The sequence below is a fragment of the Durio zibethinus genome, chromosome 13, assembly GCF_047325235.1.
Source record: "Durio zibethinus cultivar Kanyao isolate XHJ-2024 chromosome 13, ASM4732523v1, whole genome shotgun sequence".
NCBI classification, from domain to species: Eukaryota; Viridiplantae; Streptophyta; class Magnoliopsida; order Malvales; family Malvaceae; genus Durio; species Durio zibethinus.
This window is the reverse complement of record NC_143174.1, coordinates 275,918-301,200: the sequence shown is the minus strand read 5'-3', so window position 1 is coordinate 301,200 and position 25,283 is coordinate 275,918. Positions and strand designations below refer to the sequence as shown.

General features: G+C 28.3%; 1 protein-coding gene across 2 annotated transcripts; it reads right to left on the bottom strand.

The window, feature by feature from the left end:
- Positions 1-19,069: 19,069 nt before the first annotated feature.
- Positions 19,070-23,201, bottom strand: LOC111303486 (UDP-xylose transporter 3-like). Of its 2 annotated transcripts, XM_022899791.2 has the most exons (8): positions 23,107-23,201; positions 22,703-22,982; positions 21,276-21,460; positions 20,972-21,039; positions 20,339-20,471; positions 20,005-20,166; positions 19,575-19,850; positions 19,070-19,445 (listed from the first exon to the last, which is right to left on the bottom strand). In XM_022899791.2, exons 2-8 carry the CDS (start codon positions 22,821-22,823, stop codon positions 19,329-19,331), a joined length of 1,062 nt encoding a protein of 353 aa, XP_022755526.2. In that variant the 5' UTR covers positions 22,824-22,982; positions 23,107-23,201; the 3' UTR covers positions 19,070-19,328. The 2 variants fall into 2 exon arrangements, with proteins under 2 accessions (XP_022755526.2, XP_022755528.1); XM_022899793.2 differs by lacking the exon at positions 22,703-22,982 and having other exon boundaries at positions 23,107-23,198.
- Positions 23,202-25,283: the final 2,082 nt, after the last annotated feature.

The window sequence follows — 25,283 nt, the reverse complement described above, 5'->3', positions numbered from 1 at the left end:
TTCATCATAATATACCATATCTTTACCAACATTTTATACAATTGTCGGCATAGATAAACTTTTTTTCACGATATATAACTATCCATCAATATAAGTATGCTATATACTAATACTTATCTATACTAACGGTCAAATTATGTAAGTAAAAAGTATCTATACTAATGGATTTTTGTTATTGTTAGTATAGACAATGCCTATACCAACACTTTGTAAATCCATTGGTATAAGTAAACTTTTTCTTATAGTATATAAATATTCATCAGTATAAATGTGTTATATACTGACGATTATAATAACCGTCAGTATAAGCTAAAAAAATAGTTATTCCTAATTTTTTTTAAAAAAAATATTAATTCATAATATTTTCCTCTAATAAAAATTTTCAAAAACTATAATTTGATAAAAGCTATAATTATTAATAAATAAAATTTGTAACTTAATTATTTTAAATGATAATAAGTTTTAAATAAAATTTGTAAGCATTATATTAATTAATAAATTTATAATTAAATATTAGACTAAAAATTTTTTAAATTTAAATATTATATTAATTTGGTTTCAATTAATATTTCAGTTTTAATATAGTTTCATAAAATTTTAAAACCATTCTAAATCAAAAGTCAAATTATAAATAATCTACATATATAGTAGTATTTATATTTATATAAATATTTTTCTATGTTATTTGTAAATTTTTTTTTATAAAATAATATTTATCGTTCATTGCATTAGTAGTTTGAGATTCCAAAGTTTAAGAAAGGGGAATGAATTTTCAAAATGATCACAAGGCGCTTGACTAAAATAATTGGCTTCAATTTTTGGTAAGGGTATATTCAAGGCATTTTTACTAAAAAAAATGCCTTGAATATTCCCAAAACAAAAAAACGTTGGGATTGTTGAAGGTATTTTTTTTTTTTATAGAAAATACCTTGAATAATCCCCTCTAAATGAATAATTCATGGATTATTGAAGGCGTTTTTGGCCAAAAATGCCTTGAATAATCCATGAATTATTTAAGGCGTTTTTAGCTAGAAACACCTTCAATAACCCCATTTAATATTTTGTAAGGGATTATTTAAAGTATTTTCTAGCTAAAAACGCCTTTGATTATCCCATCATAAAAATTGAAGGGGGTTATTCAAGGCATTTTTTGCCATAAATGCCTTGACTAACCCTATTCAATTTTTTTAAGGATTATTCAAGGCGTTTTCTCACAAAAATGCCTTGACTAATCTTAAACAAAATGTGAAAGGATTATTAAAAGTATTTTTGGCCAAAAACACCTTCAATTGTCCACTTATAAAAATTTAAGGCGATTATTCAAAGCATTTCTGGCCAAAAATACCTTTAATTTAAGCCATTTGACCTGACTAAAAAATAGAAAAATAGTCGTTACCATTTTGAAAAGCCTGTCTGAAAATGAATGTAAGTCAGTTATAGGTTTATACCCAGAAAATATTTGATTTATTATGTGATACTATGAATTATATTTTTAAATTTACATTACAAACATTGTAGTATTTCAATAAATTGACCACACATCCAAATTTATAATTGATAATATTGCCATATAAATATACTTTTTTTTAAATAATCATACTCAATATATGTATATTTATATAAGCTATCAATTGATATAAAACAAATACATACCAATAATATTAAACCAGTACCCCAATCTAGAAACTTAAATTATCCATTCAACATGGCATGTTAAAAACATTATAAAAAATGAAATGCATATATTTACACTCAACTAATAATCTCCAACCTCAAGGTGTAGCGAATAATAATACATACTCAAACCATTCTTTATAGACTTTATCAAGTTTGTCTATCGTGAAGCTTCATTTACTTTTCCACTATAAAAAAAAATCAAAAGTAAATGTTAATAAACAAGAACATAATTTAGCTTTTTTTTTAGAAGATGTTACGATTGTTTGAAATTGATACTAACCTTGAATGGTGTGGTCATAAAATCATATAAAACTATCTCCCTCATAAAACAAAGGACATAATATCCACATTCAGTATATCTTGGTTGACGTACTTGAAAAATAAATTTAGTGGGTTTAGAAAATATTTATCTAAACAAATTCAGCATAAAAGAATAAATTTTACATTTACCGGTAAAGGCCCCAATTTATCTTTGCTTTCTTTTCAACTGCAGGCATTCTTCTAAATTGAAAAGAAAAAAGTACTTAATACAAAAATAAAAGTAATTATGAAAAAACAGAAGATAATATAATAAGATGTAATACCTCTTTATAAAATTTTGAATATCGGGGTTAGGCTTTGTTGTTGGTTAAGCGAAATTAAATAAGTATGGTGTAAAGAAATTGATATCAATCACAATAAGCTGCTAATGATGACTGTAAAATAATAAGAATGATATATTTAGATTAGGTATCAACTTATATTTGGGTAAAGTTTTGTATGAATATAGCTTATATAGCATTATACAAGACCAAAAAATAATCAGCCTATTTTTTCATGCATTGACTCACATGATGAGCGCAAAAAATGATAATGCCACTCTGTTCACTAATGAAATTTGGGTAAATGAATTTGAATCTATGGATCATTTATCTTACCTTGATCCCTTTATAAAGAAAGTTGTACGATAACAATCAACAATACTAGTTAGTAATACATAATAATATAGATTAATACAAATTGACTTTGCATATTTAAATTTATAAGCTAACCTCATATAGGCAATAATATCAGAAGTTGATATTTCATCCAGGGTATAAAATTCCTTAATCTCAGGCCCTCTAATGTAAAAAACTGATGGATGATCAAATAACTCATCCTTAAACTCAACAAAAATACAATTTTCTTCAAAAAAATGATCGAGTGCATAACAAGATAACACATCAATGGCAGGCTAAGCAAAGGTCATCCTCTGAGTCCCAACATCCTGCTACAATATATAATAAAATAAAAGTATTATAACCAAATCAATAAATATAATAAACAAATAAATATTAAGTGAATAAATAAAATCATACTTCATAGCTAGTACTAGAAGTTAGGTTTCCTGCTTGACTTGCAATAGAAGCTTGCCTTAGTTGGATGATGCTATCCGATTAGCCTACAGGCATGCTAGGCTGTATTGCTATCAACATTGGCTCTAAAGTTATGAGTCATTGCCTTTGATCATTCATGCTTTACTTTTGGTCATTAAATCTTTACTGTTAATGCTCAATGATTGCTTCATATTGTTCATTCATCATTTGAGAGGTTTTAGGTTAATTATTGAAGAACTTTGATGGCAACACAAATCTACCAACCCTACGAACTTGATCATGTCTTTTTTTTGCTCATAATGCTAAAGATAAGGGATCTTCACCATAGTGGGTTGCCAATTCACTGGATTTAATTTTAGTAGCAAAATCATATTGAAAGACAATAACAAGATAGGTTGTAACAACAAATCTATATAAGTATAAAGTCATACATACAAGCATAAAACCAATCATAAGTGATATAATAAAAAGTTATACATATAATCTTTTTAGCCATTTTTTTGGTTGCTTTATCTGCAAATGATCCATCTTTTCGCATATGTCCTTGTTTCCACACATCTCATCTAGAAATTTCGATGCCAAAGCTAGATAATTTCTAATTAATTAACATTATATAAGAATTAGAATCTATTAAATGTATGTTCATAAATATCCATTTATGAGTATAAAACAAGTGTGTGAATACTTACAAGCTCATACTTGACATTTGCATAACCTTTTCTCAATGTTCGATGGTGATATACTTATTTGACCTGAATGTTCTTCTGTTGTTCTTTGATTTTCTAGAAAATAAAGAAATTATGTAAATCACATATTAAGATATCGAATATATTACATAAAATCTTATAAATAATTTTTTGTAATAAGTATGCATACCAAGAATTTTTCTAATAGCCGATCTTGAACAAAATTCATCCAATCTTGATAACTTATAACATTTGCATATAACGAAAGTGGAATAACCAAGAAATCACTATGATCAGTGAATGGTAAAAAATATTGGATTGTCAATCTGCTTTTAAAGTCTCTAAATGCTTTCCTAGCCTATTGCAACATAAGCTTTTTACACTCAATTGGGACATCGAATCATTCCTAATAAATTTAACACAATTAGTATGTACATATTAAATTTCAATTAAATGATCATTTAACAAATTTTATGAAATAGTTGAATAAACATAATACAACTGATTCTCATATACGATCCTTTAGATCATCAGAAATTCATCGTCAATTATGGTACATAAGAGAATGCTACTATAGACAACTGTTCAAATATGACTAGCTAACTTGGCAGCTCTATTAGACATAGGCTGCCCACTTTGATTGAATTTAACGTGAATTTTCATGTCAGCCACTTGAATTTGTTTATTTCATCCCCTTGCTTTTATTTTTTTCACTGTAAGTGTGTCTTCTTCATGTTCAGTTGTAGGAGAAGAAAATTGTTCGGATTCCATAATACCTGCGATTTTGATTATAATTATATGAAATAAACTAAACTGCCTCTCTAAATTTCACATAATATGTAAAATCATACTATAGTTACTACACGAATATACGTAAACCATCCTCAAACCAATAATATTTCACGAGTACAAGCCATACTATGATTTTTATCTTAAATAAGAGTTTCATGCAAAACAAATGATGAGTAAAAAAATACACACAATTTCCACAATACCATTCAGCAAACCACAATATTTAAACCAAAGAACAAAGAAACACTATACATGCAATGAAGGGAAATTGAATGACTAAAGTGATGGTAGAGTGAATAAAATATATATATAGTAAGGAACAAAAAACCCCTATATCAAAGAATATAAATAGTTCAAAAAACAAATAAAATAAGGACTTATCGGTAAAAAGAGAGGTGTGATAACGTTCAGTTGTTGAAGGTCGATGGCAATGAAAGAGATAAAGAAACTAAAAGGTAAACTAAATGGGTTTAAGGGTTTTGGTTTAGTTTCAATGCAGCTTTTAATCATTCTCTGTAATAGTAGTTTGGGATTCCAAAGTTTAAGATAAGGGAATGAATTTTAAAAATGATCAGTAAAGGCATTTTACCAAAAAAATGCCTTCAATTTTTTGTAAAAAAATATTCAAGGATTTTTTAGGTAAAAACACCTTGAATAATCTCAATAAAAAAATCATGGATTATTGAATATGTTTTTTTACAGAAAACATCTCGAATAATCCCTTTTAAAAAATTGAAGGATAAACAATGCCTTAAATAATCCAAAAATTATTCAAGGTGTTTTTGGCTAGAAATGCCTTCAATAACCCCATTCAATATTTTGTTAGAGATTATTCAAGGAATTTTTAGGGCAAAAATGCCTTCAATAATCTCCTCATAAATGCTTGAAGGTGATTATTTAAGGCATTTTTGGCCATAAACGCCTTAACTAACCTTAAAGGATTATTCAAAGCGTTTTATCACAAAAATCCCTTGAATGATTCCAAAAAAAATGGGAAGGGATTATTGAAGGCGTTTTCGACAAAAAATGCCTTGAATAATCCCCTCTAAAAAATTGGACAAAATTATTAAAGGCGTTTTTGGCCAAAAACGTCCTTCAATAATCTCTTTATAAACGCCTAAAGGAGATTATTCAAGACAATTTAGGCCATAAATGCCTTGACTAACCCAATGGATTATTCAAGGTATTTTATCATAAAAAATGCCTTGAATGATCCAAAAAAAATGAAAAGGAATTATTAAAGGTGTTTTTGACAAAAAATGTCTCTTTTAAAAAATTGAAGGGGATTATTGAAGGTGTTTTTGGCCAATAATCCAAAAAAAATGATTAGGGATTATTGAATGTGTTTTTGATAGAAAATGTCGCTTCTATAAAATTGAAGGAGATTATTGAAGGTATTTTAAGCAAAAAATACCTTCAATAACCCTATTTAATATTTTGTTAGAGATTATTCAAGGTATTTTTTAGGTAAAAATGCCTTTGATAATCTCTTTATAAATATCTGAAGGGGATTATTTAAGGCATTTTATCATAAAGACGCCTTAAATTATCCTAAAAAAATGGAAGGAGATTATTAAAGGTGTTTTTGGTAAAAAAACGTCTTCAATAATTCCTTTATAAAAATTTTTAAGGATTATTCAAAGTATTTTTTGTCACAAACACTTTGAATAACCAGATACCATGATTTTTTAGAGATTATTCAAGGGGTTTTCTAGCAAAAAACACTTTCAATAACCCACTATCCTTACCATATGCTCTTACATCTTGGGAATGAAAACCTTTTTAAAAAAACCTAAATTTATTAAAACAAAAGTAGTGCAAATTTTGTTCCCACCGTCCTTTTTAACTTTGTAGCTAAAATCCTTATTTAAATTTTCAAGCTTTAAAACTTTATTTTTCTTGTAAAAATCTTTCATTTCTACACAGTTTTTACAAGCTGCCCATATTTTGTCCTTTTGCATTTGTGAGTTATTTCAAATATTCTTGTTTTTTTTTTTTTTTTTGAGTTACTTTCTTTCTATCCTCTGCCTCTTTCTTGCTTATTCAACCAAAACTAAACTTGGTTGTGCTTTTCTTGAAAATACATAAATTTAATTATAAAGGTATGTTTGAAATATTATTCTTAATGAAAATGCAACATTATGCTTGCATAGTCAAATTTTATTTAGGGCTTAAATTAGATGCTATTCTTTTAATTTAAGTTTTTAAATTAAATAATAATTATTAAGGCAAATCATATTGCATTTTATGGATAAGGCATAAATCTTATATCAAGAGCTAGTGAAAAATACATAAAATGAGTCACTAATTTTTTAGACTTTGCCTTTGCAATATCATCTGAAGATTGAAAAATTTGGTGTCCTAGTGTTAAATATGTCAACACATTTAGAGTTTGTAAGAGAGATGCATTTGATCACATAATATGTAATGATTTTCTCAAAGGATATGTTTGATGGGTATTTCATGAAGAGATCTTGGATGTATGCTTACTTATTAGAAAACTAATGACAAACAAAGAGGGCTAGGTCCTGACATTTATGATTTATTACATGATGTGATGGCTAAAAGAGCTATAAATGTTGATGTGGGTAACATACAAGCTAGAGATACTAGTGGAGAGCAACATCATGGTCATATAATTGATAGTGACAAGTTTTATGGTTTACTTAAAGATACAAAGGAGAAACTATATCCAAATTACAAAAACTTCATAAAGTTTTCCTTTGTACTTTATTTGTTCCACGTTAAGTGTTTTAATAGTTAGACAAATAAATATTTCAATACATTATTAGATGTTTTAAAACTTGCTTTGCCATAGGATAATACATTGCCAAGGTCTTATCAAGAATTGAAAAAGATAATTTTTGCCTTAAATTTAGGATATGAAAAAATCCATGCTTATCCCAATGATTGCATATTGTTTTGGAAAGATAAGACAAATGAAGAAATATGTTCAAAATATGACATTTCTAGGTGAAAAGAAAGCTTAAATGATGTAGAAGTGATCCTCAAGATATAGTATCAGAAAAAAAAAGCTACTAAGATTTTACATTGGTTTCCTTTAATTCCAAGACTACAAAGGTTATTTATGTCTTAAAAAATTACTCCATTGATGACTTGGCATGAATATGAGTGTACTAAGGATGGATGTGTAAGACATCCTGTAGATTTTCAAGCTTGAAAAGAATTAGATTCTCAATATCTTAAGTTTTTCTTTGACCCTCATAATATTCATTTAGGATTGACTCTGATGGCTTTAACCTTTTTAAAACTATGAGTGTGACATATAACACTTGGCTTGTTGTATTGATACCTTATAACTTGCCTCTATAGATGTGTATGAAATAGCCAAACTTTATTCTTTCCTTATTTATTCTTGGTCCAAAAGGTCCTAGAAACAATATAGATATATACCTACAACCTTTGGTAGAAGAGTTACAGGAACTTTGAGAAGTTGATGTTTAGACTTTTGATACCTCAAAAAATTAAAACTTTCAATTACGTATAGCATTAATTTAAACCATTAATGACTTTTTTGCATATACCAATTTGTCTGGGTGGAGCTCTGGATAGAGCACTAAGGAAGAGTATGCATGTCCTTGCAGTGGATTTGATACTACATCTAAGTGGTTACAACGTGATAGAAAGTATTGTTACACATGCCATCGTAGGTGGTTGCAACCTAATCATAGGTTTCGAAATGATAAAAACTCATTTGATAGGACTCCAAAATTTAGAAGTGCTCTTTCACCACCTTTTGAGAATGAAGTATTGAGACAGTTGAAACAATGGAATGGTAATGAAAATGGGTTATGGAAGAATAAGAGTATTTTGTTCACATTGTCTTATTGGGAACATCTTTTATTATGTCACAATCTTGATTTGATGCATATAAAAAAAATGTTTGTGATAACATTTTTGGTACATTGATTGGGCAAGAAGAGAAGTGAAAGGATAACTACAAAACATGACTTGACCTTGTAAAAATGGGTATAAGGAGTGTTCTTCATCCAATGACTCGTCCTGGTACTAACACCTAATACTTGCCTCAAGCTTTATATCAAATGGGTTTAATTGGAAAAAATTATTTTTTAAAAGATTATTAAGAAAATGAAAACTCCAAATGAATACTCTTTAAATATCTCATGCTGTGTGCAACTTAAACAATGGAAGCTAATATGGCTCAAAAGTTATGATTGTCATCTTTTAATGCAAGAGTTTCTTCTTATAGTAATATGATAGTCTTTACTTGATAAAGTATGCTTGGTTCTTATTGATTTGTGTACCTTTTTTAAAGAACTTTATTCTAAAGTTCTTTAAGAATATAAGCTTGAATTATTTGAGTCTCAGGCTGTATTAATTTTATGTGAAATGGAAAAGATTTTTTCTCTATTTTTTTTTCACAATAATGGTACATTTAGTTATTCATTTGACAAATGAAGCAAAATTATTGGTATAGTTATTTATCTGTAGATGTATCATATTGAGAGGTATATCTTAAAGTATTATAAATTTTTTTACTTAAATTTCAACCAGGACGTTTGCTAATGATCTTTTTTATTAAACTTACATTTATATATGTTTCTTCTTACTCTTAAATCATATGTGCATAATAGAGCTTGTCCTAAAGGTTTAATTACAGAAGGGTACCTAGCAAATGAATGCATAACTTTTTGTTCCAGATACTTTAATAGGATGAAAACTATTTTTAATCAACCCATCCAAAATGAATATAAAAATCCTTTGTAGAAGAAGAAATATCCATTCTTTCTACTATAGGAAGACCATTGGGAACATTAAAACATAAAGGTTTTAATGTTAACAAGTGTAAAATGGTCTCATGAGTTATACTTAATGCTATAACTTTGGTTCAAGCACATCGATATCTATTATTTAATTCTACTGAGGTTGCTTATTTTATAAAGTAAGATCACTTATCTACATGCATATTATACTTGATAATTTTTTTTGTAGTATATTCTATAGTCTTTTAAGAATTTTTTTCATGTAGAAAATATAAGTAATTTATTAAGAGGCATAATTGGTCTTTTCGGCTTACACCATATGAGATACAAAAGTTGTAAAGTGACATTTTCATGATTGATTTCATGATTATGTAAGTCACACATTATGGTTTGGAATATGTAATTAAAGTTTTTATAGTTATATTATTATTTTAACTAAATATGAAATTGGATAGGTTGCCAATTTGGATCAATAAAGAAATGCAAACATCACAAATCAACTTAGATGGCTTACTCGTGGTCCAACTGATACTGTTAAGAAATACATTGGTTATATCGTTAATGGTTTTAGATTTTATACCAAGGCACGTGAGAGATACTTGAAAACTCAAAATAGTGGGGTTATTGTAACAACCAAGATGATGAGTTATGCAAGTACAAGAAATGCACAACTTATTGAGGGAAAAGTTAACTATTATGGGGTTTTAAAAGATATCATTTAGTTGAATTATACTGGTAGAATGAAAGTTATGTTATTTAAATGTGATTGAATTTATATAAATAGAGGTTGCAAGAAGGATAAATTTATTTTCACTCTTGTGAATTTTTCACATCTAGCTAATAGTGGAACTAATTTAGTTCATGATCCTTTTATCTTGGCATCATAAGCTAAGAAAGTTTTTTATGTGAAGGATGAAAGACATAATGATTGGGTTCTTGTCAAGCATGCAAAACTTAGAGATGTATTTGATATGGGTGATGAATCATCCTTATATAAAGAGCAAAAAAAAAAAAAAAAGGATAAATCCATATTGAATTTGATAACACACATGGTATTTCAAATTAGGTTAGAAGTGAAGTTGATGATGAAGGAATAGAGGTCACACTAGAGATGAAAAATGAGCATGTAGAAGAGGATTCCATATATAAACATAATGGGGAAGACTTTTTTTAATTTTATATAATAGTTTAAATTATTGTTAAGGTTTTACAATGTAAGACATAGTTCACTAATATTTTATTTTTATGTTACTAGCTTGAATTACTTAATTTTGTGTGGTCATATAATATATTAAATTATACTTTGTGCTTTATATGGTTTGCCACTATCAAGTTCTTTGTTATATTGTACTTAGTTTATTTTGTGTATTATTAGACTTGAGATGGCAAAACATAGATGATTGAATATCATTAGGAAAATCGTGCCTCTAGTTCTTAACTGTGAACACAATCTGAAGAGCAACATGTGCCTGAAAATCCAAAAGCTTCACAACATGAGCCCTTACAAGAATCTTAAGAACTAATTTCTCAATCTACAAATAATGAAAATCAAGATGAACAAGTTGAACATAATTCAGGTATAAAAACACAATATTTTGTTAGTACAATTCTTTATGTGTTATAATATTATAAAATTATAATTTTTAATGAATTTAATTACTTTTTTTACATGTAATTTTTCTATGTAAGAAATGTTTAACATAAAAAAGCTCAAGGTCTTACACGTAAGGCTGATATTTAGGATTTGGAAGAAGGGGAGCATGTTATTGTTAAGCTCAATGATGATGTTATACCTTTTGATGATTAATCTTGCTCTTTAATTTGATTCATTGGTAGTATGTTGAGAATGCCTAGCTTTGCACCAATTAATTATACAAATTGGCATGAAATGTCGGATAATAAGAAAGAAGAAATATGAAAAACAATAGAGGTATCAATATGATAATGTTTTAGTTGCTAGCTAATGCCATGACAATAATATTTTAGTTTCTAGTTAATAGTAGCAATTCATATAATATATAGACATTTTCTTTCCAATTACCTCTTTCAAATTGTAGTCAAAGTTTGAATTTCATAAATATGATTTTGATAAGCTTGTTGTTGAAAAAATATTTCAAAAAAGTTAAGTTTTGGGCACTAAGAAACATGGGTGCTAAGTGGAGGCAATGAAAGAACGAATTGAAGTCTAAATTCTATGATGAACATAAGACACCAAAGGAAATGGCTGCAAAGGTTGATGATTCTCGAGTAGACAAAAGTCAATTCCTGTTTCTTACTGCACATTGGTTGACTAATAGAGCAAAAGTAAATGAGCCTCATTGCATAAGAATAAAATCATTCTCAAGGATCATTCAAATCTTGGTACATATATCAATTTTCCTTGTTTCACTCAGTTAAATGAATATGAAGTTTACTTTTTATATGTGTAATTTTGTCATTACAATAAGTAATGTTATACTTTTGTAGAAACAAGAAGCTAATAGAATTCCACTATCACGTGCTGAAATGTATATCATTTCTCGTACACGTAAAAATTGAAGTGTTTGAATGACAAGGCAGCTAAAATTATGATATTTAATTTAGTTATTACTTACTTTTACTTATGTTTAATTTTTTTATACTAAAATATTTGTTTACAATTTTAGGAACTCATGAAACAAGGTTTGAATGAAACTAGTGCTTAGAATTCTAAAGGTAGTTTTGAAAAGATGACGTTTATTCAAAAGTTAAAAGACCAAAGAGAAAAACACGCATTCGTTGCATGAGTACAGTATCTATTTCATCTAAACAATATGGTTCTTCATCTTCTAAATTGGTTTAGCATAAGGAGGAGGTAATAAGAGTTGAAGGTTGAAATTAAAGACTTGAAAGGAACTTTAAGTACTATTTTATTGGTACTTAAAAGATAATTTCCTAATGAGAATATGAATATCTTAAATACTATTACTCACATGATGAATAGAGAGGTATATATAACATCTATTTAGTTTATATGTATGTAAATTGTCATCTTGCTCATGAATCTTGAACCTTATTAAAAAATTTTTTGAATTAATTTTAGGTTCCTAATGCTAGTAGTGCTCCAAAAATCATACGTAAAAACTACCATTCTTCAAATTCAAGTCATCAACTTAATGAAAATGAAAATGGTAAACTTTTCATCACATGATATATATATGTGCAAATGCTTTGCTTGATACTTATTTCTTAGATAGAATGCCAAAATCAATTTTGAATCTAGGTTTTGAATTATGTAATTGTGATCTTGAAACATTACCCATCGTCTTTGTCATAATCATTAAATTACATTATGATTTAAACATTACCCATCCCTTGAGATAGTTTTCTTTCCTTTTTTTCTTTGAAAAGCCTTCCTTATGATGTAAGCATGCTTTGTAGTTATAGACTTGAATGTTATAGTGAAAATATTTATTTAATGATAGTTCTATTAACTAAAATAATCTTAGGCTAGTTTCATTAAGTTATTATTTAGAATTAAACTAAAAGAATGAAGAGATTACACATGCAAATTAGGTTATTTCTTGTTCATTCATGCATTACAGTAATGAACAAGATGTTTGTAAAATTATTTTTACTAGTATATAAATGGATGATTACCTTCTGTATATATGAATGAATAAAATATTTATAAAATTATTTTTACTGGTATATAAATTGATGATTACCTTCTTACCTTTTATATATATAAGATAATTTATAAGAATTCTAATTAGATTTTTTATGCGATGCAGATGTTTCTTTGTAGAAATCTATGATGGGATCATTTATTTTAGGAAGTTGTTTATTTACTCGGAGCATTATGTTTGTAGGGGGATATGGTTTTGTTTTGGATGTTATGCATTTTGTTGAAATAAAGTTATTGTGTTTTGTGATGCTTGATTGGTATATTGAATACTGTTAATGAGCTGGGTTCATTGAGCTTGTTAGTTATATGATGTAGCTATATTTGTTGACTTTTTCAAGACTTGTGATATTTTGTATGAATTAAAATATTTTGGTGTTGGAAAAGGCTTGTAATAGGTGCATGTATATTTTTTCTTATTGAGGTGGTTTTGCAATTGTTTGTTCGTTTATAGATTTTTTAAGATTATCTTGTTCAGAGTTCTATTGAAACTTTAAGGTGATCAAAAGGTCTTTAGGTGTCTGGTGGTACAAACTTATGATTGTGTTTTTAAGGTGAGGTAATGTAACTCTTTATCTATGTTTGTTTTATCGATGTTTGTTTTATCAGACTTGATACAATGACTTTAATTTTTCACTTATACTAAGTTTGTAGATTATAAATAATTTGCTTGTATTGTTAATGTTATTAAATATCTTTTACTTTATTGTGTTTTTTTTTTTTTGTTTATATGAAAACATATCATATTATGATTATAAATAAATTAATATTAATAATTAAAAATATAATTTTTAAAAAAATTTACCAATATCTTAGCATTGATACTGATGTATTTGATCGTTAGAATATTTCAGGTGTTACTAACAATCACCAAAATATAATAAAAAAATTAAAACATATAAGTCTATATTGACAATCTCTAATCGTCAATAAAGGTAAGAAAATTAAAGCATATAATTCTATATTGACAGTCTCTAATAGTCGGTATAGGTAAAAAAATTAAAAAAAATTAAAAAAAATTAAAAAAAAATACAAGTCTATACTAACGGATGCTAAGCATCGGTATAAGTAAAAAAAATTATAAGTCTATACTGACAGATATTAATCGTTGGTATAGGTCAAAAAAATTAAAACATATAAGTCTATACTGACGGGCTAGCCATCAGTATAGGTGAGAAAATTAAAATATACAAATTTATATTAACGAGCTTTAAGTGTTAGTATAGGAAAAAAATTACAAGTCTATACTGATGACCATTAACTATTGGTATAGGCAAGAAAAATTAAAACATATAAGTCTATACTAACGGGTGTTAACTGTTGGTAAAATGTATAATGATGAAACACACAACAGATACTATACCAATAGATATATATTTACTGACGGTCTTAAACCATAGGTATATCTCTATAAGCTATTTTGACACCTTAAAAATAGTCAGTATAGGTCTATACCGACAAAGGATATACTGACGGTTAAAAGTTCGTTAAAATACAGATTTTGATTGTTGGTATAGGGTTTATGCTGCTATACTAATAGATTTTGGGGTTTTACCAACACTTTTTTGAATGTCATTATATGTCAGATTTCTTGTAGTATGGTGTCACTTCAACAAAATGAATTGGAATCTCTTTTGTAAATGTTTATGAATAAATAAGTACATGATCATAATGGTGCTAAAAACAGTTATAAACATATGATAAAAGAATAAATAAGTATTATATATCTTTAATTCTAACACTAGGAGTTGAGGTTTAATTTGCGGATACCATCAACTTCGTTAAAATTTTAAAATATATAAATTAATTAAAGGTTTAAATTGAGAGATATATTTTTATATTCATAATATTTATTTGTGTAAAAGGATAAAGATTAAACACCAAATTTCAAACTAGTAAGGAATTGTTAGTAGTTTAGAATGTAGTACGTCCCACATTGGATAAAAAAATTTAATTGTTGATGAATAAAATTAATTTTTTATTAATTTTATTTATATTTTAAATAATTATATTTAAATAAAAACAATCATATGACAAATGGTAATAACTATTTGAATACAAATATGTTATTATTCATAAATGTCATAATTATTTGAATAAAAATTTATTTTTGTTCATTCATTATAAATAAAATTTTTAGTATAACGATTTTTATTACTTTTGATTAAAATGTTTGAAATTTTGTTATATTCTAAAAGCATAATTATTTTAAAAAAAGTATTCTTCATGTTTCAAAATCAAAACATATTTTTATTATTTCTTTTCTCTTATTTATTTTTCTAAAACTATTCTTGTCAGGCATACATTTACTTGGCATGTAGGAGCTGAAACTTTTCACTTGCTCAAAGTGTTCCATAGAAGTAACTTGTGTATCCAACTATTACTTCATTAGTATCTCTTTTTCATTCGGAAGCAGAATTGCAAGTGTTTTTTCATTTTCATTTATTTTGTATTTTTGGAAGTAAATATATATTTTTGAGATGAGTATCATATTAATTAATAAATTTATAATGTAAATATTATATTAAAATTTTTAGAATTTAATTATTATATTAAATATTTTATTATAATTCAAGAACTATTCATAATATTAATCCTTAAAAAAAAAAGAGAAATATAATGGCTTTAAGTTTTGAGTGTCGAGAAAAACTATTCCGTCTAGCCTTTAATATTTGAACAGTTTTCCACTGCATGATGAGTATGTACTGTTATTACTTAATACAGATAAGTCACATGTTTACAAATACCAAGCAATAATAAAACTGATTGGTTTTAAATTAATTAATAAATAATTCCTAGTTAGCTAGGGTTGAGTATGGTGGGATCGACATCCATCGTGGACGTCGCAAAATGGATGAGAATCTTCCAGGAGCAGGATCACGTGCATGGGAATAATTGTGAGAAACGGATGCAACAAAAACCTCTTCCATTGGCAGCGTTAAAAATCAAAGGTAAAGTCAAGTACCTTATGCCCTGAGCATCGGTTTCTCGTTAATTATGTGGGATAGTGTTACGTGCTAAGTAGTAGTAACTAATAGTAGTATAATCTTTCTTCTTGACTAATTTATTAGCAGTACTCTAGTTGCTGTAGAGTGGTCCGTTGTTATTTCCTAGAAGATATTATCTTTTTAACATATATAGTCAGGATTTTGATCTCATTTTCATTGTATTATTTGACACGCATGTTGCTTAAATGGCTCCACTTAAAATGTTCAGCAAAAGACTGATGCCAAACAATATTATATATTACACATGCCAAAAATAATTAGCTAGTAAAATGATTTTGTTATTGACAATAATTACTGCATCTGATCTGATCTGATCTGATGATCAGGGTAAGTATAATGACAAGTGTAACTAACAAGCTATAATATATATGATTTTTATGTCATCAATCATATCATCAGCCATGTCAACTAACTAAATCTATATAATTTCATGAAAAATTATTAAATTTTTATTTAAATTTCAAATAGATCATTGAACTTTAATTTATCATTATAAAATCATTAAGATATATTAAGTGTATCAAATTTGATTACTCTAATAAATTTTATTTAAGTAAAATTAAAATTTTGAATTCAACCAAACAACATTTAAATTTTTTATGTAACAAAAAATCTTCTCATATTGTATAGAAAATCCAAGAAAAAAAAAAAAAACGTAAACTTAAAGCAATACACCTTTAATGAATATTTATTTTTCTTAAAGTATTACTATTTTTATTTAAATTAAAGAGTTTAATATTGATGCATGCTTGGAAAGTGTGTTCCCATCCCATGCTGATCTCAGGCGTGTATCTGGACAATAACTGAAAGGAGCAAAACTATCCCCTACGGTTTCAATCAGTTATTTATTTGAAGAAAAGACTAACAATTCGAGATTGATGCATGCATGCTTTTCCGTCTTCGTTTCTTTCAACATTAGCAAATAAATTGATACTAATATGATTTATGGGTTGTTTGTTACTATTTTTTTTTTTTTTTTGGGGGTTACATTAAGAGGACAAAACTCTAATGCAAGTAAAAAAAATGAGAGATTTGATTCGAAACTAAATCTTTAATGTTTATTCAAGCGTCTTTAACTATTAAACCAAAAGCTTGAAAACATGATGTTTTTTACCATGCATCTAAGTTTTAGTGGCATGCTCCACCTAGACTTCAGAAATGGTTTAGTAGATTTCAAGGTTTTTCATGATTGTGGAATGAAAAAGTTGTAGTAATTTTTATGAAAAGCGCCCAATGTAGCTCTAGCAAAACAGTGGCAATTTTTCTTCAGGCTAGTAAGTGCTAACCTACCTTGCCAATCGTACAGAAATCATATCCGTAATAATAATTTTGTAAACATTGGAGAAAGCTTGGGTATGCACATCACACTTAAATTTTTTTTTAATTTACCTTTTTTAATTTTTTTTGTTTCCGTTTTTATTTTTAATTTTATTTATTCTATAAATTTTATAAGAAAAAAAAACATTAAAGATAGGATGATCTGTCTCACTGAGAATATATATAAAAATATTTATTATTATTATTTTTTTAATCTTATATTTTGTATTATATCAATAAACTTATTATTTTGATACATTAATTTACTAAATTTACATGGCACCTTATTTAATTTTCTTTTCTTTTTTTATCATTTCTTTTCTTTTTTTTAGTTCTTAGTTTTTTAATTAGATAAATTTTATTAAAAAAATTTAATGAAGGTAGAGATAATAAAACAACTTATATCTTATGGGTTTTTTATTCATTTTGATATAATATGTAATTTTTCTTTTTAAATTTGAAATTGGGATAGAGTTTTTTTTTTTTAAATTAGACCCATATTGGAGTCAATGAAAGTAGAAGTGTCAAAACAACCCGTATTAGATAATTTTGACCCATTGATACATTAAGTATCTTTTTTAAAATCATAATCAAGTTAATGTAGAATACTTATATTTTTAAATCGAGGTCGAATTAAGGTAAGTTTAGGATACTTTATCACATCCAGCCTCATTTTGTCTTAGGATATAAATAAAAATATATATAATATTATTTATTTAATTTAATTTATATATTATTAATAAAATTATAATTTAATATATTAATTTAATAAAATACTGTTTATATATAATTAAAATATAATTTATATTAAAAAATTATATTTCATTAATGTTTATATTATTGAATTGATTTTTAATCAAATCAAATTAGATGTAAGTTATATATATATATATATATATATATGTCGAGTCTAGATTTGGTATAAAAATAATAATTCGATATTAGATTGGAGCAGGGATGAACATAAACCTACTACTATTCGATCTATTGCTATCCCTAAGTAAAGGTTTTCACGTGACATCTTTATTTGATTCCTTTTCATTTTTTCCTTGGCCTTTTCTTTTCTTCTTTTTTTTTTTTTTAGTTTTAGTTTTATTTTTGTAAATGATCTATTTTAATATTTATTATATTTAGAAAAATAAATTTAAAAGAAAGGATGTGTATTTGATTTGTTATATAAGAATAAAATGTGTACATTATCTATAAATTAATTGATAAATTTTCATTAATCATTATTTTTATTTAAAAATTATAAACAAAATAATGTACTGATTTATTAAATTTAATATTATTAACTATAAGTAAAAAAAAAATTGCACCAGCAGCAAAGCATTGCTAGTGGTAATAATTTACAAGTGATTTTTGCTAGAGTGAATTTACACTTCAAAAAGCATTGAGCTAAAAGCTTTAACCCATTTAACCCGATCCTGTGAGAGTTTCCACTGGCTAGGAACATCAGACATGGCATGGATGTTGAACCTCTGTAAAGGGAGAAACATCACGTGGATAGAAATTTTAAAACCGAACTATATATCTCAGCATAATGACCACCAGGGCATCATTTACAATGCCGTTGAAAGTAATCAGACAGGCATACGTATAGCTTCTTGGTTATCATAGTTTGTCCTTTTTACCAAAAAAAAAAAAAAAAGCAGAAACAAGAATAACCATTAAGTTCTGCTGTTCTCGTTTCCCATTTGGATTCTTATGAAGCAGTGTGGTGAACAGGGACGCCATAATGAAAGAGAGTTTTCAGAGTCAAAGAGTTACCATCCTTCACTTCGCCAAAGAGGACCCGAAAGGTACATTTTGAATATCAAAATGAAAATGAGAATACGCCTTCATCTAACAAATCAAATTCTGGTATGCATTCCATTCCCATGCATGAATCCTTTATACACAACTAACAACCAAAACTGCTATATCATTTCGCATTTCCTTCCACTCTTGAAACTAAAATTCTATGTAAGTTGTCATCTCCAAAATAACCCCAACTGTTGCTGGACAACAGATAAGTCACCCTTACCAGCAACATCTTCATTGCTGGTACAGTTTTGATCACTAATTTTTCATCTGGAACAAATGAATATAACATTGGGAAGATTTTATGCATGCAGGTCCTTGTTCAAATTCCATACAGGAGCTTTTGGAACAACACCATCACTCAAGATCCCACTGCCATTATCCACGCTAATCAGTGGATCAGATTCACTTTCCTTAACCTTCATCATTCAAGAAAGAGGAGAATAGGTCAACAAATATTCCCAGACATCAGGGCAAACAAGGATCACATCTAACAATTTGGTAGGCAAGGTCATTAAAACCACCCACATGGACATGCAAAGAATTACCTGTGACAGTTCTGCTGATATGTCACTAGCCTTCTGCTGCCGGTTCTCAACAGTGCAATAACATGAATAAAGGACCATTCCAAATACAGCAATCAAGATCCCCAAAATGTTGCGCCAGCTAAATGGATCATGAACTAGAACATAACCGAAGGCCAAAACAAGGCATGTTTTCAGATGTCCTAGGACCTGGTAGGTGACTGGTGATGTCTTTCCAATTACCAGAAATGTACTAAAGTTGACAGAGACAGATATCAGGCAGGACAGAACAATGAAGAACTGCAACAAGATTGCACATAGAAACAATTAGAATTGAATAAATATAAGAAAATTATACTGCTACCATATTTCTCTCTCTCTCTCTCTCTCTCTCTTTTTTTTTTTTTATGTGGGGAGGGGGGTTGTTTGGAATATGTCAGCAATGATTTCTTACCAGCACTTGCGGGGTATACTTGAAAGCAAAAACATTCTGGTTAGTCAAAAGCCCATCCAGGAATGGGCCAATAATGAACAAAGTTATCGCCTGATAAGGGCAAGACTGGTAGAGAAGTTGGGTTGAAGATACTTTGAACTTCTTCTGAATGGTATTAGTCATCTAAGAGGAATGAGTTAAGAACTTAAACAACTAAGAGAATTTTGTACTTAGATCAAGAAAAACCTATTCTTGCAGCTCAAATTTAACAATTCATTTATTGTTCCTAAACATGGAAACAATGACGGAAATAAAACATGAAAAGAATGGCAAATATCACTCCAGCTAAGGATACAATTTGAGCTATGCATGTAGTAACAACTGCCAGCAGAGAAAGGATCGAACCCAGGAGATTGAGCTGAAGATCAGTCACAGTTGCAACTCCAACACCCAAAAGAAGAATGGCCAATGAAAGCTGGATGTTCCTACTGCAATAGCATTTAGGTGTATCAAAAATACAGCCATAACCAATAAATTACCACTCCAAAATAATAGCAGGTATAAACTACAAATAAACCTAAAACCACTAGCAAATTACAGCACAAAACCAGTAAAAATTTCAACTGGGAGGGTACAGAAATAGAAGAAATTTTGGATTGTAGCAGATAAAAAACTAACCCCAAACCAGAAATTCAAGTGTTTATAAGCACAGAAGGTCTTTATCATCCTCTGATGGTAAGAGGAGGAATTGCAATTTTATCCTAACTTTAGCGTTTAGCACAGAAGGTCCTTATCAAGGCTTTCAATCCTTGCTTGTCAACAAGTGAGCATCAGAAAATGGCCCACAAGCGATCAATGCAATGTCTAGCCCCCTAAAAAAATCTATTCCTAATGTTTAACTCCAAAACCCACAGTTGTAAGAGGCCAAAATTATAAAAACATGAAAGATCATCTGTCATAAGAAGAAACAAGCATGCTCACAACTGACCTGAATTTCTTCCTGAAGAAAAAAGTCTCCAAAAGAACAGTACAGGGGATAATTGCCAGTTTTGTCATCTAAATACAAAACAAAACGACACAAATTTTCAGAAACTGGTTCTCCTAGTATGCTTGTAAAGTATAGGAAGAAGTGGTAAACTTTGAACTGGATAGACATGGAACTAACAGATTCCTTATCCCAAGATGCTGTCAGCAAACATATCATTCTGTACAAGTTATGTTGGAATCAGGCAAAACTTGGACATGACTTACATATGATTTAAGAGGATAATGACCTTAAAATAGAACTTTACCTGGTAGAAACCAACGGAATTGAATCCCAAACTAAGATTCAAAAGCCCAATGGATATTCCATTTAATATACCAAATCCCATAACAGCTCGGGCATCAAAAGGCTTGTGCTCAAACAATTTCATCCATAAGGCCACATGAAGAGAACAAAACGTGACCAGGAGATGCCAGCTTGTCAAAGTTGTGGCTGCAGCATCCAGACCAGAAATTAGCATAAATAATCAAGCAATAGACAGCAAGCAAAGACTAGAATTTCTGATGATGCTTTTTCAAATTAACCACATGTAATTACAATTTACAATAAACTATTAGCTTACATCTTATTTGGTCTTTAATTGATGACCATGTGATAGGAGTTATGAGATCTAAAGAACTTTTGAATTATCTTTTGTCCAAAATAGCATGCCACATCATATAATTAGCATCATGAAGTAATTCAAAGACACAAGTTGAGAAAAGTTTTTCTTATGAGAATGAAGGAATGAGAACATCATTTATGTTATTGTAGCTAAAAATGATGTAGCAATAATTTGACGTAACATACGAAGATTAGCAAGGTGAAGAGTCTATTACTGTCAATAAGCTAAAATCTAAAAGAAAAAAAATATACAATGAGATCATAACAATTGAAAAGGTTAAGTCTGCCAGATAAATCCTTATAACTAAACTATTCTTTTTGAGCATATAATGTTATTGTATTTAAAATACAAAATCAGCTGACTTCATGCATTATATTATATATCAGCCATAAATCACTCGCAACAAATGAGGCATGGGATGGAAACAAGCTTGTCTCTTTTAATCAATTGTGAATTCATTCGATCATTTTGTCAGGAACATTTATGGTCACCAACCTGATCGATTTGTGCACTTAAGTGATGTTTACTAATAGAAATTGATTAGCAATCCCTCTTTAGTCAATGTCAATACTCATACAGATTCTGATTCTAATCACTTACTAACTCCTAACTTCTATTCAAGGGATTGATATTTCCTGAGCATATTTTCTAATGTGTGCACGTAAAGAAGCAGATCAATTCATAATTTCCGCATTAGCACACAAGACAGCTATTGAAGTCTATTCAACTTATAATTTTGGGACAGCTACTTATCATGACAATTTTGCTTAGAATACATATTCAACACCTTAAAATTTTCCAATTGAAAACAAAAACCATCTCTAGTTTCAGTGATCGGATCACATACTTGATAGAATAAATAAATGAGACAAGAAAGAAAATTAAGACAAAATGATATTTGACGGCATACATCCAGAAATCTAAGAGAAAAAAGGCCGGAATATGGAAGTGCCTAATTCTGGAGACGAATCAAAAGCAATAACACATCGTTAGGGAATCCATATAAACAATGAGTCCAGCAAATCGGAGAATAATTAATAACGATAAAGAAGAGGTTTAACAAAACTGACCAAACGTGAAACCTAGAGTGCTGATAAGAGCCTTGATGCAAATAACAATGGACACCGAGGAGACCACTGATAAACTCAAAGAACCTATTGTCCCCAGCTGGAACTTGGGGTTCTCACTCATTTTTCCTTTTGAATTTTGTTCGTCAATCGTGATCCGGATCCACTTAATCTGCTAACGTTCTAGGTTAAATATAGTTAAAAAAAGAAGCACGTATTGAATACTCGTCCTAGCTTATTGGCGCTTAAATTAGCGAAAATTGTTGAAAATCAAAGGTCGGAGCTGCAGGAATGAGAATGCGGAAGCGGCAAACAAGAAAAAATGAGAAAAGAAAAATGAATATAGAAATTAGAGCATCAAAGAACCCTAGAGCTGCTGCATTAAAAGAAGGATGAGAGAGAGAAACCTTAGAGTCGGAGAGTCTGAAAGAAAAAAGGAAATCTGGGAAAGAAGGACAGTTGCATATGAATCTGTCGGTAATGATACGTTTCCTTTTTTTTAATTACCAGTGTGGAAGAACCTTTAATTATAATAATTATTGCATTTACTTATAATATATTATTAAATAATTAATTAAAAATTCAATAATTAAAATATAATTAAAAATTAAATCTTCAAATAATAAAATTATTATTATTATTATTTTTACAACTGAATCAAAACCTGTTGGCTGGCCTTTTTTTAATTTAAAACAAAAAATAAATAAGTAGCAGTAGTAATACAGAAAATGAAAATGACACGGCCACGTTTCTCGCCCGATAATTTTGGAATTATACAGAAACCGGGCCGGGGTTGCTATTTCTTTTTCTTTTGCTTCAGTGATGTCCTACATGACGTAAACCTAAATTAAACAATTAATATTTGCTGATGTGTCCGTCTGTCTGTCACGTTACCCTTTGGTTGTAAGTAATTTGAATTTGACCGCAGGGTTAGGAAAATCGTAGACTTTCTACCAGTAATTTTCTAGATTTTTGTTATTTTGTTTCGTGCACTACTGCCAGTAAATTCAATTGTTTTTGACTTTCTTATCTGGCAAACATAAATGAAATTCAAGACAAGATGTTGCCAAAAGTGAGATTCCCTTCTATGGATGGTAAATATACCGAATCCATCAGGTTTCACCTAGATTCAATCGATGTTTTGAAAGTTAAATTTTGAATTCAATTGAGTTAAATTTAAAATCGAATTTTAAATAAATTTATCTCAATCAAGTTCAATATATATTTATAAAAAATATTTTTTATTATTTATTTAATTATATATATTTATATATATTATATTAATAAAATTATTATTTATTATTTTAATTTAATATATTAATTTAATAAAAATATTATATTTATATATAATAAAAATATAATTTATATTAAAAAATAATATTTTATAAATATTATACTAAGTTAAAATTATTAAATTAATTTAAGATTAGATCGGATTGATTATTGTTTTATACATATGCGAGTCGAGTCGAATATAAAAAATAATATTTTAATAACAGATTAGGTCCAAATTGGATATATATTTTATGAAGTCAGATTAGAGTTAGAGAGAATAGAAATCTATCTTGATTTATCGTGTTGCCATCACCATTCCCTTCACATTATTTTACCTATGGTACATTTTTTTCCCTCTTTCAATTCGCTCTTTATATTAAGGAGTTGAGAAAATGATTTTCAGCAAGTAAGGCATGTTTTGTGGGAACAATTCATATTAGTTATTACTTAAAATATAACTATATTTGTTGTCCGCAAATTAACCATTATGCAATTTATAATAGATAAATGCTCAAACAATGCAAAACATGTATATAGTGTGCATCATTTTCTTCATTAACACCTATAAATATCATTTTCTGTATGAGTATTGACATTAACTAAGGAGGATAAGATAGGGTTGAGGGTTGAAGGTTTGGGGTTTGGCATTTGGCTTTCAGGGTTCGGGGTTCAGGGTTCAGGGTTCGATGTTCAAGGGTTCAGGGTTTAGGTTCCAAGGTTTAAGTTCGGGTTCAGGTTTTGGGTTTTGAGTTTCAGGTTTCAGGGTTAAAAGTTAAGGGTTAAGGGTTAAGGGTTAAGGGTTCAGGGTTTAGGATTTAGGGTTTAGGGTTTTAGGGTTTAGAGGTTAGGGATCAGTGGTCAGGGTTTAGGGTTTAGGGTATCATGCCTCGAGACCAAGACGCAACACAGTTATATTACCTTGAAGTAAATCCCAAAGTAATACTAAGCTTTCTTTTTTAATCATTATAAAATTTTTCAATAAACTGATATAGTCTGCCTAGTAAAATTCATATTTTTAATTTAATTAATGATACATCTCTAAATATCCAAATACAAATAATATAAAATACTAAACCGTTTCATAAGATTTCATTGGCCAACATTGTCTCCGATGACTAAGTAATCTTTTTCATTTGATCTTTTAGCTTTCACAAAACTAAGTAAACTTATCACTTACTCATCTATAAAGAAAACATAAAAAGGGAATTAGCAAACCACAGCTCAAAAAGTATAGGCTCACACACCTTACTGGATCAATCATCGATTTCATATATATCATATAGATCATTCAAAATATTTGTCTGATCAT

Excerpts from the sequence above, each read along its gene's own strand:
- LOC111303486 (XM_022899791.2), bottom strand. The coding sequence starts at position 22,823 with ATGAGTGAGAACCCCAAGTTCCAGCTGGGGACAATAGGTTCTTTGAGT. Across the intron at positions 21,040-21,275 it reads ATTCCGTTGGTTTCTACCAG|ATGACAAAACTGGCAATTAT; the intron begins GTAAAGTTCTAT and ends TTTTGTATTTAG. Across the intron at positions 19,446-19,574 it reads TATCAGCAGAACTGTCACAG|GTTAAGGAAAGTGAATCTGA; the intron begins GTAATTCTTTGC and ends TGAATGATGAAG.